Consider the following 20000-nt stretch of genomic DNA (forward strand, 5'->3'; position numbering starts at 1 on the left):
AGTGCGTTTCTGATCAGAAGTGCCCTCACTGGTGCAGTGGGTGAAGTACAGTAGTGTGCGGTTTGGGACGCGGCCAGTGAGACGCGATCAACAGCTGCTCGATATCTGCTCATTAAACGCCGCCGAGACGAAGGCGAGGGGTTTGTTGATTAAGGAGCATTTATTGAGGTACATGAACGTGTTTATTGAGCTGATGTCGCTTAAACTGGCCAACGTTTGTAATTCAGTCCACACTTCAGACGCCTCGGTGTAACTGCAGCTCCATTTGAGGTGGAAGAGAAAATTCAGAGGAGAATCTGGTGGATAAGAAGCGTCAGCTTTATATCCGTGTTTGACTTCATTATTTAAGGGCTTCGTCCAGTTTTAGTAGCCACTTTTATTAGTTTATCAGATGTGACTGGAACGTTCTGAACTCTGGAGATGTGCAGGGCAAACTGATCTACTGATCAGCTGATCTTCTCCTCGTAGTGTTTCTGGAGACGCATCTAAAGTGTCCACACATCTGTCCATGTGGTTGCGGTCATTCTGGTCAGTGTTGTTGGTGCTGATCCTCCTGCAGGGCTGTATCTGCAGTAAAGGTGATGAGACGAGCTCCATCAGAGCTACAGCTCACCCACCACCATGGAGACGTGGTCGCCTTAATGACGTAATCCAATACTCTGACTTCTCCGTCTACATGTCACAGTGTTTAATGACGCCACAGACTCCACAGTCACACAGCCTGCAGCTTAGCGTGGTTGGTGCATTACTGTGGCTCCTCCATCACCACCGTCGCTTGTTGTTATCAGAGACCTTTCCACACTGCACACTGCCCTCTAGTGGATGTACTGTTTTACGTCCATACCAACGTAAAGGACGCAGGGAAATATGTGGGCAGTACCAGCTGCATCGCTTCTTTTAGACTATAAAACACGAGCATGGACGACTGAAGGGGTGGTGGGATGTAAGCGAGGGCAGGAGGTCAGCACATTCACACTGGAGCCCAAAACTCAACAGCCTCAACAAGCAATTACTTCTGGTATTTCAGGTCCCGCTCAGTGACGCAGACGCTCCATTCTCCCCAAACCCGCAGGAAATGAGTCCAGAGGTTTAATATGAAACTATTTCAGACGTTTGATCCGTTTATTAAAATGGTCACATCGTTGGGATAGTGCACGTCCAGCGGTCTGCCGACCCCAGAGCTTCTTCTGAAATGAGTATTAATACTGAGTTCGCAGTAACAGCCTGGGAACTCTCTGGGAAGCTTCTAGGTGTTGAGCATTGCTGTGAGGATTTGACTGAGCATTAGTGAGGTCAGGGACTGATGTTGGATGGTCAGTTCTGGGTCACTGAAACTCATCCCAAACGTACTGGATGGAGCTCCATCACACCAGAGAACACAGCTCCACGGCTCCACAGCCCAGCACTGGGCACTGGGCATGGAGACCTTAGTTTTCAGGCCCAGTTTAGACAGGAAACAACAAGGAGAGCAGAAGAGGGTTAAACGCTTTTAGATTCAGACGGAGACGGTCAGCATGTCATATAATTACTGTACTTCACCATTTCTGCACTTTTATTCTGTTAAAAATCTCACAGCAGACTCACACAGAGCTGACGTGAAGGGAGAGAGCGATCACATAGCGCCCTCTAGTGTTGAGACTCAGAAAGCACACAGCAAGCTGATCCAGGTTTAGATGTTTTTTGTTTGTTTTATTGCAAATTTTACAGTGATTGTTATTGCATACTGACCGTTCAGAATAGCCACCGCCCTGTTCTGTTACCTGAGACCAGAACTGAAAAACAACATCAATACGAATGTTTAAATAACACTGTATATCATATCTCATAACTACGTTTTAAATTAGTGGATTTAAAACAACATGTATATTAATCTGTGATGACAAACAAACAAATGAACAAATAAATAATGTAAAGTGCATCTACTAAACGTGCTCAGGTCCTTCTGCAGCATCTCTGCCTCGTCCACTAATAATAATAATAATAAAAATGTAGGATTCACTCAGACACAGCAGTAACAATCCTAATTCAAGCTGTGTCTCTCTGTATGTCCATCATCATCATCAGTGTGAGGGGTCAGTCAAAGCGTCTGGCCGAGTGAACAGATGTGGCGACGCTCTGCTGTTAATAATAACCCGTTACTGAGCCTGTGTGTTTACTAAACTCAGTGTTTCTGTGGAGAATCTGAAGAGGATGAGCAGCGTCTGCTCAGCTGTGACAGCGTTGCTACTGCACTGTACACTATTAATATCACAGAGAGTTTACAGTCATCTCCTCTGGAAAAGCGGTGGAGGTCATATTCTACAGCCCTGTTTCCAAAAAAGTTTGGATGCTGTTCTGAGTGTAAATAAAAACACAATTAAATTATTTGAAAATCAATGAATCTCTATAATGAACTTAAAATAGGACAAAGACAACAAATCAAGAGCTGAAACTGAGAAATTTGATTGATTTCTAAAAAATATATTTTGAGTTTGATGCCAGCAGCACTTTTCTAAAAGCTGGGGCCGGAGCATGTGGACCACTGAGCTGCATCACATTCACACTTTGCACAGCGTCCAAACTTTTTTGGAAACAGGGTCATACATGATCACTGTGAACATCTACATCAGCTTCCTTCCATCAGCAGCGCAGCTGCAGGTAAACGTAGCGTTTCAGCATCACCCACATCACAGCGTTCACCTCGTACTGAGTAACATCATCTAAATCCCAGACCGAACAGATACAATTACATAAAACTAGTAAAAATGCCTAGAAATACATAATGAGGCATATCAGCTGGATGTATATGTATAAGACGTTTCCACTTTCTAAGGTGTCATTTTTTCAGTGTAAATCACTGTGAACTCAGACAGATCAGCGTGCCACTGCACCGTTTGCAGGACTGATCTACTTTAATCCAGTGACGAACTGGAACTAAAGCACTTAATTTATGCAGTGTTCACAGTAGTGTTCAGTGGTGTTGCAGAAATTCTGAATAAGCATAATTCATCTCATAATAATTCATAATAAAGCCTCCAGAGTCTACAGAGTGACTCTGAGTGATGATGCTGCTCTGAATGTAGACTCTATATATTAATACAGTGAAGGTGTTAAAATGGTACGAGTGCATGTGTACACTGTTAGTAATAAGTCAGCTGTGATATTGATCAGAATAACTCATATTTCTCTATATGGACGGTGAGGATGAGAATGTGTGAGGTAAAGACCCTCGGGGGATATTAATGTATACAGTATAATATCAGACGGTCCGAGTGTGGACTGTATAAATAGTGATGAGGATAAAGTGTTTTTACTACATTGAAACTGGTGCCGCAGTCTCAGTTCAGTCATCACGATCACCGTATTTTAGCTGAGGGTGAATCGCTGTGCAAATAACAGCAATTTATCGATTAGATGTCGATACGTAGCAGCAACAGAAATAAAAAAACATTCAGTGCTGCCCTCTACAGGTGACAGAGCGCCAAAACCTCTGCTGTTGTGGACGCGTCTCAGGATGCTTTCACACCTAGATTGTAAAAGTATTTTTCTAAAATAAATTAAATGAATCAAAAAATAGCACTGATATTTCTTCACGGTGTGACACTCACTCCCAACAACTTACACAGCCCCTCCCAACAACTCTGCACCCCCTGGTCAGTGTGAATAAGTCCCACATTTACAGAGACACTTCTAGAGACTTTGATACACAATTACTGTTTATTTACTGACTTTAACAAATTGGGGAATCAAATAAATCATTAACTGTGGCCTGTGCAGTAGTTATAGAATTCTCCACAGTTTCATTTTTTCAGCAAATGAATAGAAATTGTATATTACAATTAACATAAAAATGGCAATTTAGTGTGTTTTCTGTAGACGTGTAACTTATGTACACTAAGAAAATCAACAACACTGACCATCAGCTGTCTGATTACAAAAAGAGAGGAAGATGTTTTAGAATAAAACCCTTCACATATTCACTGCCATCAGACCGATGAAAACGAACAAGCCCAGTTAAATTCTGTTTTCGTGATGAACGCATATGATTATGATTATGATTATGAAAGCTATTATCTGTGGAAAATGACTGTGATTATGGTGATGATACAGTAACTGCCAGCCATGATCACCATACAGAAACATGATTAGTGTTAGATTTGTGTCCCTGTCGTGGAGCAGTCAGGATGAATTTTGTGGGTGTGGCTTACAGAGAGTAATACACACTACAGTGGTGTGAGAATGAATGCAGGTGTGTCGTATCACCCGGTGTTAATTGAGGCTGGACTGCTTGGGCAGCTTCGGGGCCAAGAGCAGTTCGTCCCCCTGGGGCCCGGGGCCCTTCATGGCCATGCTCGCCCCCACCACGGCTGGATAGCTCCGATTGCGCCTTATGCCTTCATTCAGGGGAGTAAAAGGTGACCCCGCCCTCCTCAGTCCACCCAGAGGTCCCAAAATGGGGTCAGGCCTCGTGACGTCACCCCCTACTGCCCCGGAGGTCCCTGGGCTGGCCAGGCCGAGCCTCCTAAGCTTATCCACCAGGTTGAGGTTGTAGACGCTGACGTCTGTCTGGCTCTCGCAGTCTCTGGCCTGAGCACCGGACGCCCCTACCACCTCCTTCAGGATGGACCGTGCCGGCTTGGAGGCCAGGAAGTTCTCGTACGAGGGGCTTTTGAAGGAGAAGGCTGCAGAGGGGTCTTCGTCTGTTGGGTAGGTGCGGGGGCTGGGGCTCTGGCGGCTGGGTGAGTTGGGAGGCGTGGTAGGTCTCTGGGGGTCAGGAGGTGGCTGAGGCAGGATAGAGGTGGAGAAAAGGACCCCTCCTCCGCTGGCTCTGTCCCAGCTCTGGGGCTGGTAGACAGCCGCAGATATCCCCCGCTCCTGCAGGAGGCGCACCAACCCCAGAGACGTGCTGAAGGTCTTGGTGGAGTCCCGCAGGTTGGTGAAGGACTGAGACTGGGACAGACTCAAGCGGCGTGGCGTGCAAGGTGTGGCCGCAGGGGTGGAGCGAAGGCTGGATGACATCACGCAGGAGGAGGTGGGGGCAGGGTTTAGACTGGAAACAGAAAAAGAGAAAAACGGGAGAAGAAAAGCTGAAGATCTAATAATCAAACACACTGAAACTCTTTGCTTCCTGTCAGTCACCTGATCTTCTCCACTGATATTATTGATCATTGTTGTGTATTTTCTCATTCCTATTATTGTTCCAATAACCTGAACCTCGGAGAAGCGGAAGATAATGGATGGATGGAGGGATGGATATTATTGTTCCAGTATTGTTGCCTTTCCCTACTCAGGTGTTTTATTTATTTATTTTATTATTAATCTGCTTAATAATTCTATTAGATTTGATTCCCAGCACAGTTTCTCTATGGGCAAGTCCAGCTTTCTGTCAGTGGAGGTATCATCAGGGACATTTGGACAGTCACAAATAAACACATCTGCTAAATATGCAAATATAAAAACAAAGAGATAAATTGTAGCTAAAAGTATAAACGTCAGTAAATCACTATGTCCTGTCACACTTTACCCGGGTATGGGGACTAAGTCAAAATTAGCCTTGTAGCTGCAGTGCTAAAACTAAAGAAGAGAACTTTAGACACCAAACACGTCTCAGGTGACTGTATTTAGTCAGTCTAAGAGTGCGAGGAGTGGTCACTCACCTGGGAGTGACTCTGGTCAGCTCGTCTGAAGGGTGGAGGATCCTGCAGGTGGTGAAGGTGTAGGTGGAGCTGGTGTGGGCCATGCACTTACCTGGATAGTACACTGAAAATACAACCAATCAGATTTCACTACTAACTCTTATAAACCGCCTCACAGTCACGTCTCTATTTATGCACATCTGACTGAGCATAAAGTTATTATTCATAATCACAATAAGCTGCTCTTCACCAAACCATGGAGTTCATTAAAGGGGAATTCCACCAAAATTTAATCATTTATAATTATAAGGCTTAGACACAAACAGAGCCATTCAGAGCAGTTTGGTGTGAAGTGTTGTGTTCTAGATAAACTTAGCGAGTCAGAACCGTTCACAGTGGTGTTGATGGGAACCAGACGTCCCTCTAAAAGCTCCTACAGAAAGTTCCTACATGAACTGGTTCTGAATTCACTGCCTGATGACTGAGACGCTGTTTTATGAGAGTTTAGAGAACTTCAACTCCATTCATGGTGGAGGGAGACATGCAGGGCGCTGTGCGGCAAAATAGTCCCCAAAGAAAACTCATTATTCCAGATTTTCCACTGTTTTCCATCATCAACATTCCATATAAGCTCAGAAGACTCGTGTAGGTTCTCTGGTGGTTCTGGATGGTAAATAAAGTGTCTATATCTGTGTTGTAGTCATGGCGACGCCTGGTTCCCATCACCACCACTGTAAAGACGTCTGGAACATTTCACACCAAACCCTCTGAATCTCTCTGATTACACCTCACACAGTGAGCTATGGAGGAATAAGCAACATAACAGGTAAGGATTATTTAATGAACTGCACAATGTTTTAATCACTTGGTGCATCAAATTAAATCAATCAGCTTTCAGTTTAATGTTTGTACTGCAGTTTCCCCTCTCTCTCTGTCTCTCTCTCTCTCTCTGTCCTTCTCTCACTCTCTCTCTCTCTCTCCCTCTCTGTCTCTCATTCCCTCTCTTTCTCTCTCTCCCTCTCTCTGTCTCTCTATCTCTCTCTCATTCCCTCTCTCTATCTCTCTCTCTCATTCCCTCTCTCTATCTCTCTCTCTCTCTCTCTCTCTCTCTCTCTCATTCCCTCTCTCTCTCTCTCTCATTCCCTCTCTCTATCTCTCTCTCTCTCTCTCTCATTCCCTCTCTCTCTCTCTCTCTTCCCCATTGTCTCTCTCTCGCCTTCATTTGTCTCACAGCCTCACCTGACAGCTCAGTGGGGGCATGGCCTGTGCTCAGGCAGGGGGAGGGGGAAGCTGAGGAGGCGCGGCTGAGTCCAGGGGGCACGTTGGGATTGGCTGTGGTTGTGGTGGGAAGATTCTGGAAGTACTGCTCTCCTGGCTCGTCCTCCTCATAGTCAGCGTAATGATACACCTCCTCCAGATCCAGCTCCAGAGGACGGAAGCCTTTAGGAACCACACCTGGGCGGGCATCCAGAATCCCCCCCAGATTAGGCTGGGCCAACTGCTGCCAGTGCTGCAGAGTCGCAGAACCTGAGAGAGAGAGAGAGAGAGAGAGAGAGAGAGAGAGAGAGAGAGAGAGAGACAGAGTGAGAGAGAGAGAGAGAGACACAGAGTGAGAGAGAGAGAGAGAGACACACAGAGTGAGAGAGAGAGAGAGAGAGAGAGAGAGAGAGAGAGACACACAGAGTGAGAGAGAGAGAGAGAGAGAGAGAGAGAGAGAGAGAGTACCTGAGTACCTGAGATCTTCTTTTCTACTTCTTGTCTGTGTAGGAGTTTAAAGATCAGAGTGTTTGGGTTTAGTTCCGTACTGTACCAAACAATACAGCTTATAATAATGTATAATATAATAATCGATTACAAACCTCTCTATCTCATCCTTTTCTTTCATCCTCTCTCTTTTTGTATCCTTTCTCTCTGTACTTCCTCTCTCTGTGTATAGAGCGAGTATAGAGAGAGATACACAGAGAGAGGGAGTATAGAGAGAGATACACAGAGAGAGGGAGTATAGAGAGATACACAGAGAGAGGGAGTACAGAGAGATACAGAGAGAGAGGGAGTACAGAGAGATACACAGAGAGAGGGAGTACAGAGAGATACACAGAGAGAGGGAGTAAAGAGAGATACACAGAGAGAGGGAGTATAGAGAGATACACAGAGAGAGGGAGTATAGAGAGATACACAGAGAGAGGGAGTACAGAGAGATACACAGAGAGAGGGAGTATAAAGAGATACACAGAGAGAGGGAGTACAGAGAGAGATACACAGAGAGAGGGAGTATAGAGAGATACACAGAGAGAGGGAGTATAAAGAGATACACAGAGAGAGGGAGTACAGAGAGATACACAGAGAGAGGGAGTATAGAGAGATACACAGAGAGAGGGAGTATAGAGAGATACACAGAGAGAGGGAGTATAGAGAGAGATACAGAGAGAGAGAGGGAGTACAGAGAGAGATACACAGTGAGAGGGAGTATAGAGAGAGATACAGAGAGAGAGGGAGTATAGAGAGATACAGAGAGAGAGGGAGTATAGAGAGATACAGAGAGAGAGGGAGTATAGAGAGATACACAGAGAGAGGGAGTATAGAGAGATACACAGAGAGAGGGAGTACAGAGAGATACACAGAGAGAGGGAGTATAGAGAGAGATACAGAGAGAGAGGGAGTATAGAGAGAGATACAGAGAGAGAGGGAGTATAGAGAGAGATACAGAGAGAGAGGGAGTATAGAGAGAGATACAGAGAGAGAGGGAGTATAGAGAGAGATACACAGAGAGAGGGAGTATAGAGAGATACACAGAGAGAGGGAGTATAGAGAGATACACAGAGAGAGGGAGTATAGAGAGATACACAGAGAGAGGGAGTATAGAGAGATACACAGAGAGAGGGAGTACAGAGAGAGATACACAGAGAGAGGGAGTATAGAGAGATACACAGAGAGAGGGAGTACAGAGAGAGATACACAGAGAGAGGGAGTATAGAGAGAGATACACAGAGTGAGGGAGTATAGAGAGATACACAGAGAGAGGGAGTACAGAGAGATACACAGAGAGAGGGAGTACAGAGAGATACACAGAGAGAGGGAGTATAGAGAGATACACAGAGAGAGGGAGTATAGAGAGATACACAGAGAGAGGGAGTACAGAGAGATACACAGAGAGAGGGAGTATAGAGAGATACACAGAGAGAGGGAGTATAGAGAGATACACAGAGAGAGGGAGTATAGAGAGATACACAGAGAGAGGGAGTATAGAGAGATACACAGAGAGAGGGAGTATAGAGAGATACACAGAGAGGGAGTATAGAGAGAGATACAGAGAGAGGGAGTACAGAGAGATACACAGAGAGAGGGAGTATAGAGAGATACACAGAGAGAGGGAGTATAGAGAGATACAAAGAGAGAGGGAGTATAGAGAGAGATACACAGAGTGAGGGAGTATAGAGAGATACACAGAGAGAGGGAGTACAGAGAGATACACAGAGAGAGGGAGTATAGAGAGATACACAGAGAGAGGGAGTATAGAGAGATACACAGAGAGAGGGAGTATAGAGAGATACAGAGAGAGAGGGAGTATAGAGAGATACACAGAGAGAGGGAGTATAGAGAGATACAGAGAGAGAGGGAGTATAGAGAGATACACAGAGAGAGGGAGTATAGAGAGATACAGAGAGAGAGGGAGTATAGAGAGATACACAGAGAGAGGGAGTATAGAGAGATACACAGAGAGAGGGAGTATAGAGAGATACACAGAGAGAGGGAGTATAGAGAGATACACAGAGAGAGGGAGTATAGAGAGATACACAGAGAGAGGGAGTACAGAGAGATACACAGAGAGAGGGAGTATAGAGAGAGATACAGAGAGAGAGGGAGTATAGAGAGATACACAGAGAGAGGGAGTATAGAGAGATACACAGAGAGAGGGAGTATAGAGAGATACACAGAGAGAGGGAGTATAGAGAGATACACAGAGAGGGAGTATAGAGAGAGATACAGAGAGAGGGAGTACAGAGAGATACACAGAGAGAGGGAGTATAGAGAGATACACAGAGAGAGGGAGTATAGAGAGATACAAAGAGAGAGGGAGTATAGAGAGAGATACACAGAGTGAGGGAGTATAGAGAGATACACAGAGAGAGGGAGTACAGAGAGATACACAGAGAGAGGGAGTATAGAGAGATACACAGAGAGAGGGAGTATAGAGAGATACACAGAGAGAGGGAGTATAGAGAGATACAGAGAGAGAGGGAGTATAGAGAGATACACAGAGAGAGGGAGTATAGAGAGATACAGAGAGAGAGGGAGTATAGAGAGATACACAGAGAGAGGGAGTATAGAGAGATACAGAGAGAGAGGGAGTATAGAGAGATACACAGAGAGAGGGAGTATAGAGAGATACACAGAGAGAGGGAGTATAGAGAGATACACAGAGAGAGGGAGTATAGAGAGATACACAGAGAGAGGGAGTATAGAGAGATACACAGAGAGAGGGAGTACAGAGAGATACACAGAGAGAGGGAGTATAGAGAGAGATACAGAGAGAGAGGGAGTATAGAGAGATACACAGAGAGAGGGAGTATAGAGAGATACACAGAGAGAGGGAGTATAGAGAGATACACAGAGAGAGGGAGTATAGAGAGATACACAGAGAGGGAGTATAGAGAGAGATACAGAGAGAGGGAGTACAGAGAGATACACAGAGAGAGGGAGTATAGAGAGATACACAGAGAGAGGGAGTATAGAGAGATACAAAGAGAGAGGGAGTATAGAGAGAGATACACAGAGTGAGGGAGTATAGAGAGATACACAGAGAGAGGGAGTACAGAGAGATACACAGAGAGAGGGAGTATAGAGAGATACACAGAGAGAGGGAGTATAGACAGATACACAGAGAGAGGGAGTACAGAGAGATACACAGAGAGAGGGAGTATAGAGAGATACACAGAGAGAGGGAGTATAGAGAGATACACAGAGAGAGGGAGTATAGAGAGATACACAGAGAGAGGGAGTATAGAGAGATACACAGAGAGAGGGAGTATAGAGAGATACACAGAGAGAGGGAGTATAGAGAGATACAGAGAGAGGGAGTATAGAGAGAGATACAGAGAGAGGGAGTACAGAGAGATACACAGAGAGAGGGAGTATAGAGAGATACACAGAGAGAGGGAGTATAGAGAGATACACAGAGAGAGGGAGTATAGAGAGATACACAGAGAGGGAGTATAGAGAGAGATACAGAGAGAGGGAGTACAGAGAGATACACAGAGAGAGGGAGTATAGAGAGATACACAGAGAGAGGGAGTATAGAGAGATACAAAGAGAGAGGGAGTATAGAGAGAGATACACAGAGTGAGGGAGTATAGAGAGATACACAGAGAGAGGGAGTACAGAGAGATACACAGAGAGAGGGAGTATAGAGAGATACACAGAGAGAGGGAGTATAGACAGATACACAGAGAGAGGGAGTACAGAGAGATACACAGAGAGAGGGAGTATAGAGAGATACACAGAGAGAGGGAGTATAGAGAGATACACAGAGAGAGGGAGTATAGAGAGATACACAGAGAGAGGGAGTATAGAGAGATACACAGAGAGAGGGAGTATAGAGAGATACACAGAGAGAGGGAGTATAGAGAGATACACAGAGAGAGGGAGTACAGAGAGATACACAGAGAGAGGGAGTATAGAGAGAGATACAGAGAGAGAGGGAGTATAGAGAGATACACAGAGAGAGGGAGTATAGAGAGATACACAGAGAGAGGGAGTATAGAGAGATACACAGAGAGAGGGAGTATAGAGAGATACACAGAGAGAGGGAGTATAGAGAGATACACAGAGAGAGGGAGTATAGAGAGATACAGAGAGAGAGGGAGTATAGAGAGATACACAGAGAGAGGGAGTACAGAGAGATACACAGAAAGAGGGAGTACAGAGAGAGATACACAGAGAGAGGGAGTATAGAGAGATACACAGAGAGAGGGAGTATAGAGAGATACACAGAGAGAGGGAGTATAGAGAGATACACAGAGAGAGGGAGTATAGAGAGATACACAGAGAGAGGGAGTATAGAGAGATACAGAGAGAGAGGGAGTATAGAGAGATACACAGAGAGAGGGAGTATAGAGAGATACAGAGAGAGAGGGAGTATAGAGAGATACACAGAGAGAGGGAGTATAGAGAGATACAGAGAGAGAGGGAGTATAGAGAGATACACAGAGAGAGGGAGTATAGAGAGATACACAGAGAGAGGGAGTATAGAGAGATACACAGAGAGAGGGAGTATAGAGAGATACACAGAGAGAGGGAGTATAGAGAGATACACAGAGAGAGGGAGTATAGAGAGATACAGAGAGAGAGGGAGTATAGAGAGATACACAGAGAGAGGGAGTATAGAGAGATACACAGAGAGAGGGAGTATAGAGAGATACACAGAGAGAGGGAGTATAGAGAGATACACAGAGAGAGGGAGTATAGAGAGATACACAGAGAGAGGGAGTATAGAGAGATACACAGAGAGAGGGAGTATAGAGAGATACAGAGAGAGAGGGAGTATAGAGAGATACACAGAGAGAGGGAGTATAGAGAGATACACAGAGAGAGGGAGTATAGAGAGATACACAGAGAGAGGGAGTATAGAGAGAAAGGATACAGAAAGACAGAGGATGAAAGAAAAGGATGAGATAGAGAGGTTTGTAATCGGTTATTATATTATACATTATTATAAGCTGTATTGTTTGGTACAGTACGGAACTAAACCCAAACACTCTGATTTTTAAACTCCTACACAGACAAGAAGCAGAAAAGAAGATCAAAGGAATGAGGACAGTGAATAATGGAGTAAATGACAGAAAGACTTTATTGAAGAAGTCATATAGAATAAATTAAATATTAATGTAAAATAATCAGATGGAAAAGAGAGAAACACAAATGAAAAGGGGACGTTTGTTTCATTTATTCTAATGAATAAATGGAGTAAACGACGTCACTGAAGATGAAAATAAACACATACACACGTAACACGCAGTTACAGGTTAATATGAACACAAGGAAAGATGTTGTTACTGTGACTAGAGCACAGCAAGGAGGTGGAGTCAGATCAGTGCCTTCGGTCAGCAGGTGGCAGCAAGCAAACTACACAACACCCTAAGAACCACCAACACACACATTAACAGGAGAAAATATCATCATACAGAATATTTATACACACCTTACCTCAATAATTACATCTGCAGAAACAACCCTGAGCAGACTGAAGAGCTCAGTGCAGCACTAACCTAACCCTAACCCTATCAGAACACTCTGGAGATCCTCCAGCTCCAGTCCTGCTGGTACAGTGATCACTCACACCTCCATCACTGGGCTCAGCTGGATCAGTGCTGTCAGTTTTCCTGTTAATTTCATGTTAATTTTTTACTTTTCTATTTCATTTCTTTATTTCATTGCTACTGTTTTATCTGATGTCTGTTCCTTTAATTTTCTATTTTATTTTACTAATTATCCGTTTTGATTTGTTATCCTTATATATGTAGTTATTTAATGCCTGTTTCTTAATTGAGCTGTTATGTTTATTTTTGCTAATTTTGACACTTTTAGTTGATTCTTTTTTTTCCACCTCTGTTTAACTTGCTCAGCTACACTGTAAATAAGGGTCAACACCACTGCAGTTCTGTATCAGAATAAAGGTTGATTGATTCATTTATGTTTTTTATTAATTTATGTATTATCTACTCAAACATGCAAACCATGTTCCAACAGCAGGACTGAGCGTCATCACCGTAACACACCAGACACTGCAGGGACGTGTTTCTGTGAGGTCTGTAAACTGTGACTGATGTTTTGGCTCGTCTGACAGAAACTGTGCAGTGCTATGGTAACTGTAACCAGGGGCGTGGCTCCCTGAAGTAGGAGTGCTTGCGGGGGTGCATGAGCGACCAGAACGAGTTAAAGAGCATCATGGAAGGGGGGCGGTGCTTGGGTCGACGCCGCGGCGACGGCCAGCGGCGAAACTTTCGGTCACCTTCCAGAGGCTTGACGATCTGGAGCTTGTCGGGCAGGTAGGGTCGGCTGGCCCACGAGCCCAGAGACATTATGCTCTCGCTGGGCACCAGACCCCGTGAGCGGTGAGCTCCGTCCTGCAGCCCCGGGGAGTCTCGCTGACGCCTCTCTCGCTCCTCCTCAAAGAAACGGCGCTCGCTCAGGCAGTTCTGCCTCCGCAGAGAGAGACGCCGCAGAGCCAGCTTCAGATCCTCGGAACAGGAGCGCTTCTCAGAGATATCCGCACTAACACACACACACACACACACACACACACACACACACACACACACACACACACACACAGACACATACACAAACACATATACACACACACACAGATCCACAAACACAAACAGACACACACACAGATCCAGACACGCACACACACTCACAGACAGACAGACAGAGACACGCACACACACACACAGATCCACACACACACACACACTCACAGACAGCCAGACACACACACACACACACACACACACACACATACACAAACAGACAGACAGACAGACACACACACACACACACACAGATCCAGACACGCACACACACACACACACACGTACATACACAGACAGACAAACAGAGACACACACACACACAGATCCACACACACACACACACAGATGCAGACAGACAGACAAACACACACACACACATACACACAGACAGACAGACACACACACAACCATGATCACAATCACAAACACACACAGTGAGGTTAGTGTCAGTATCCACAGCTACACAGATTTAATAACTTAAGCATAATTCATTTTCACATCATTTTTCAGCTGTTTATCTCCTACAGTTAAACAGTTTAGTTACTGAGCCATTAAGACCTTTAACTTTAGGCTGAATAGGTGGAGATAAACTGCTGTAGCTGAATGGGTGGGGCTAAACGGGCATAAACTGAATGGGTGGGGCTAAACTGCTGTAGGCTGAATGGGTGGGGCTAAACTGCTGTAGGCTGAATGGGTGGGGCTAAACGGCAGTAGGCTGAATGCGTGGGGCTAAACTGCTGTAGGCTGAATGGGTGGGGCTAAACTGCTGTAGGCTGAATGGGTGGGGCTAAACTGCTGTAGGCTGAATGGGTGGGGCTAAACGGCAGTAGGCTGAATGCGTGGGGCTAAACTGCTGTAGGCTGAATGGGTGGAGCTAAACTGCTGTAGGCTGAATGGGTGGGGCTAAACTGCTGTAGGCTGAATGGGTGGGGCTAAACTGCTGTAGGCTGAATGGGTGGAGCTAAACTGCTGTAGGCTGAATGGGTGGAGCTAAACTGCTGTAGGCTGAATGGGTGGAGCTAAACTGCTGTAGGATGAATGGGTGGGGCTAAACTGCTGTAGGCTGAATGGGTGGAGCTAAACTGCAGTAGGCTGAATGGGTGAGGCTAAACTGCTGTAGGATGAATGGGTGGGGCTAAACTGCTGTAGGATGAATGGGTGGAGCTAAACTGCTGTAGGCTGAATGGGTGGAGCTAAACTGCTGTAGGCTGAATGGGTGGAGCTAAACTGCTGTAGGATGAATGGGTGAGGCTAAACTGCTGTAGGATGAATGGGTGGGGCTAAACTGCTGTAGGATGAATGGGTGGAGCTAAACTGCTGTAGGATGAATGGGTGGGGCTAAACTGCTGTAGGCTGAATGGGTGGAGCTAAACTGCAGTAGGCTGAATGGGTGAGGCTAAACTGCTGTAGGATGAATGGGTGGGGCTAAACTGCTGTAGGATGAATGGGTGGGGCTAAACTGCAGTAGGCTGAATGGGTGGGGCTAAACTGCTGGAGGCTGAATGGGTGGGGCTAAACTGCAGTAGGCTGAATGGGTGGGGCTAAACTGCTGTGGGCTGAATGCCTTTATTACTTCCAGGCTAGTCTACTGTAACGCGCTACTGTCAGGATGTACGAGCAGGAATTTAAACAAACTCCAACTAGTCCAAAACGCCGCAGCCAGGGTCCTCACTAAAACTAGAACATCTGATCATATCAGTCCAGCGCTATCATCACTTCATCGGCTGCCTATTAAATTCCGTATTGATTATAAAATCCTTTATTGACTTATAAAGCCCTACATGGTCTCGCTCCTGAGTACCTGCAAGACCTTGTTTCTCATTATGAGCCATCACGACCACTCAGATCCCAGAGCGCTGGCTTATTAATAGTCCCCAGAATTCCTAAGGCTGCAGCTGGGGGAAGAGCTTTTTCTTATAAAGCCCCCAAACTCTGGAATGACCTTCCAGAAACTGTTCGGGACTCAGACTCAGTCTCAGTCTTTAAGACTAGGCTGAAAACTCACTTGTTCAGTTCAGCTTTTGGTAGCTAATGTTCCCCCTAGATAAAGGCAGCAGATCCAGGGGTCCATGGACACAGGGAATTATAGTAAACTGAGACGCTGGTGCTGTCGTCCCGCTGCTCGCACGTGGTCACTCAGGTTTGTGGACGGTGAAGCGGAGGGACGCCAGACTGTCTCAGAGTGCTGCCGTGTCTGTGTGTCCTTCTGGTTCTCTCCTGTTAGTTAAGCTGTCATAGTCAGATCTGCCGGAGTCGTTAGCCACACTCTGTAAATGTTCACATTCCCTGTTTATGTACAAACGGATAGAATAAAACTAATTCCCTCTCCCTGCTTCCTTTCTGAGTATACAATCACCCACATGGCCGGCCGGACACTGAAGGACGAGTGACTGCTGAGCCCTCCTGCTACCCACTTCAGACCAGCTGCCCACGCCCAGCTACCACCACCTGCCTTGGACTAGCTGCCCACCCTACACTGATGTTCTCATGGACTCCTAGTTATTCCTAATACCAATATTACTGCTATTAATATTAGTAGTATAATAACTCTGTAGGTAGTCTGACCAGAGGAGGACGGGTCCCCCCTGGGGAGCCTGGTTCCTCCCAAGGTTTCTTCCTCAGTTCTGAGGGAGTTTTTCCTTGCCACTGTTGCCCCTGGCTTGCCCACCAGGGAACTGTTAAAAATTTAGAATTTTCTGGAATTCTGTGAAGCTGCTTTGTGACAACATCCATTGTAAAAAGCGCTACAAATAAATTTGATTTGATTTGAATGGGTGGGGCTAAATTGGCATAAGATGAATGGGTGGGGCTTACCTGCTGTAGGCTGAATAGATGGGGTCAAACTGCTGTAGGCTGAATGGGTGGGGCTAAACTGCTGTAGCTGAATGGTGGAGGTAAACTCGCTGTAGGCTGAATGGGTGGGGCTAAACTGCTGTAGCTGAATGGTGGAGGTAAACTGCTGTAGTGTGAAATGCTGGGGTTAAACTACAGTCTCTAACTGAACACCAGTGAGGTGGAGTTGCAGGAGAGGGGTTTCTGATAAAGTGGCCTGTAGATAAGCTGTCAAATGCTGATTAGGCACTGGTGTCAATTTTAAGCCCCACCCACCTGCTGTTTGTTGACTCTGCCTCTAATAACATGCTCTGAGCACGATTGTCGAGAGTAGGTGTGTTTCCGTTGCTGTCAGAGAGGGTGGAGCTTAGGGAGGAGAGTGTCTGATTGGACCCTGGGATGTTAGTTGAAGGAGGTGGGGCCAACGGGCGCTGCCTCACTGATTGGTTAATGTTCTTAACCATCTCAAACGTGCGTTTATGATGAACCCTGCAAAAAAAAACACACACACAGAAAAAACATGAGGTCAGCATTTAACCTGTTATAGGGACAGCACTTAAATGAGCACTGAATTATAAGCTGCACTTATTTTATTGTACTTCACTGTGTATGGTAGTTTATTGTATTGTAGTTTATTGTATGGTAGTTTATTGTATGGTAGTTTATTGTATTGTAGTTTATTGTATTGTAGTTTATTGTATTGTAGTTTATTGTTATTGTAGTTTATTGTATTGTTTGTTATTGTATTTTATTGTTATTGTATTGCATTGAATGGCTCAGAGTTCTGTGTTCAGCTCTGCTCCTTTACTCTCTCTAACAGTGACTGTGTTTCTATCAGTATCTGAGCTCAGGACCGTCTCTCTCTCTAACCTGCTGGTAACTAGCAGAGAGACTTTCTCTAGACAGACGAAGCTCTTCCTGTAAGTCGCTCTGGATCAGAGCGTCTGCTAAACACTGTAAATGTTAATGTTATATCACTGAACGTCTGCAGGATTCTCAGAATCAGAAGAAGTTTTATTGCCATTGTCAATGAACAGGATTCACAGACTAGGAATTTGTTCGGCATGAAGGTGCAACATAAAAACAAGTAGTAATAGACATGCAAAATTAAGTCCACATAAATAAATACTCTATGCAAATATAAAATATAGATAGAATGAATAAAAATAAAAATACAAAAATGTACAACAGTACTATATACAACAGTGCATGTGGAGTAGTGCAATTCTGCCTCCCTAGTTACTGTTGCTACGTCCGTCAAACTCCTGATAGCATACAGTAACACTGCAAACAGCTTAAAAAGCTCAGTAGCAGAAAGGAAAATGAAAACAGTGATTAGGAGAGACAGAGCTGAGACAAACAAACAAACAAACAAACAAACAAACAAATAAATACATTTTTAAAAAGCTGTATACTTTTGCTCGTCAATTTCGGGATACTCCTGACTCAGCTCCTTCCTCATCGTCCCCTCAATCTCAGCAGCCAGAGAGTCCTAATACACACACACACACACACACACACACACACACACACACACACACACAGGTATTAATATGGAAATAATCACCATATATAATATATGGATGTGTGTTTGAGTTACATTATTCATTTCTCTATTTAATATTCAATATATAATATTGCTGACTACAGGATAAATGCTGCAGTAACGAACATACTGAAATTTAGGTTAATTGTGAAATAAATACTAATTTTTCATTTTAGAATGCCATAGAATGGAGAACTGTGTTTAACTGGCACCGCTGAACTGAGTTCAGTACATGAAACGGACCCACCGTGAACCACAAACACTGCTGTCTCCTTCTTCACATACAAACCCTGCATTTGTAAAAGAGGCAGTAAAACAGGCTGATTTGAATATCCTAAACAGTTATGTAACAGTCTGGACTCATTAATGTACACCCCCCCAAAATTTACATACACCAGCCCACGTTCTAGACCAGCGAAACAACAGAGCAGCAGCAATGAAAATGTCAGACTGTGTGCAGAAATGAAGCTCCAGGCTGTGAAGGAACGTTGGCGCTTTTCATTCCCTTCACAAGAACCGAACTGACAGCGGCTGATGATCATCTTTAATCCAGGCTGAAGGGCTTCCTGTTCAACAGCTTCTTAATCAAATCATCCTTAAATGATGCTGCACTTACAGTCTGGCCCCTTTACAAGCTACAGCACCATTTAAGGTGGAACAGAAGATTCTCAAACCAAGCTGTTAAACATGAACTTCAGCTCCTGCATCTCTAACAGGATCCCAACAGCTTTAACTCAGAGCTGTTAGTTTCTCTGCACGTTTCACTCCGGACAGTTTCTCAGAGCTCGGACAGCATCGAGCAGCTTCGCTCAGTGTCTGACCCTCAAGAGAAGGAGAAGCAGCTCCACCTTTATTAGCACCACAAGCCCAACAGCAGCCTGTGAGCAGCTCTGCTGAGGGCTTTTATCACTGTCTGATGAAGCTGATCATCTTCAACTGAGAGCGTCACAGGGAGAGAACTGAGTGTGCTGTTGTTGAGATAAACAGCTAATGTTAGCTACTAGCGAGCTCAGAGTAACTAGCATAGCTCACTAAACAGTATGAGGACCAGCTGATTTACACAGACGGCCAGTTTATTTTCACGTTTCTTCTGTGATCCATCGCAGTGCCTCACTGTAAACCAGCCAATCAGAGCAGAGCTTATCATTATTTATGTGCCCCCCCAAAAAGGGGAAATGGCTAGTTTCATTCTAGGGCCAAATCACAGGGCTGTAAATGAGCTTTAAAACCACATATGGACATTTTTCACCCCGACCAAAGTCACACAGACACCAGAGAACAACTAAACCTACTGAATGAATGTGTTCTGAGGCTCCTGTAAGGGTGAGTTTCAGGACGATTGTTCTGTTAATCAGTAACAATATTCAAAGTGTGGATGTGTGTTTACCATAGGAAACAGTCCTAGGGGGTGGTATCGTCGAGGTGTTCCTGCAGATACACTCCTGTTCCGCAGGTTCTTCAGCTCCTCCTGAGCTTCATGCAGCATTTCGATGCACTCTGAGTATTTCTCCTCCAGCTCCTGGAGCTGCAAACAAAACAACAGATATTTATCCTAAACATGACATATTGTTTAATCAACATTCACTGGAGAACAGATTTCAGACGAATCAGATGAATTCCTCGATTTCCGCAAAACAAACAGAACCCTCATCTAGACCTGTGATTGGTCAAGATGCTCACAGTACATAGTAA

At 44.9% G+C, this 20000-nt stretch overlaps 1 protein-coding gene across 1 annotated transcript in view; it reads right to left on the reverse strand.

Annotated features, from left to right (window-relative positions):
- Nucleotides 1-1664: 1664 nt before the first annotated feature.
- trak1b (trafficking protein, kinesin binding 1b) overlaps nucleotides 1665-20000 on the reverse strand; it is a 38855-nt gene continuing 20519 nt past the window's right edge. Inside the window, exons 10-16 of the mRNA XM_017687068.2 lie at nucleotides 19696-19833; nucleotides 18178-18254; nucleotides 17039-17251; nucleotides 13624-13886; nucleotides 6855-7142; nucleotides 5637-5739; nucleotides 1665-5029 (exon numbers count right to left, since the gene is read on the reverse strand). Coding sequence (XP_017542557.2) covers nucleotides 4249-5029; nucleotides 5637-5739; nucleotides 6855-7142; nucleotides 13624-13886; nucleotides 17039-17251; nucleotides 18178-18254; nucleotides 19696-19833 — 1863 coding nt within the window. The 3' untranslated portion in view covers nucleotides 1665-4248. The remainder of the gene's footprint in view (nucleotides 5030-5636; nucleotides 5740-6854; nucleotides 7143-13623; nucleotides 13887-17038; nucleotides 17252-18177; nucleotides 18255-19695; nucleotides 19834-20000) is intronic.

Source organism: Pygocentrus nattereri, chromosome 14 (assembly GCF_015220715.1).
Source record: "Pygocentrus nattereri isolate fPygNat1 chromosome 14, fPygNat1.pri, whole genome shotgun sequence".
Classification (NCBI taxonomy): Eukaryota; Metazoa; Chordata; class Actinopteri; order Characiformes; family Serrasalmidae; genus Pygocentrus; species Pygocentrus nattereri.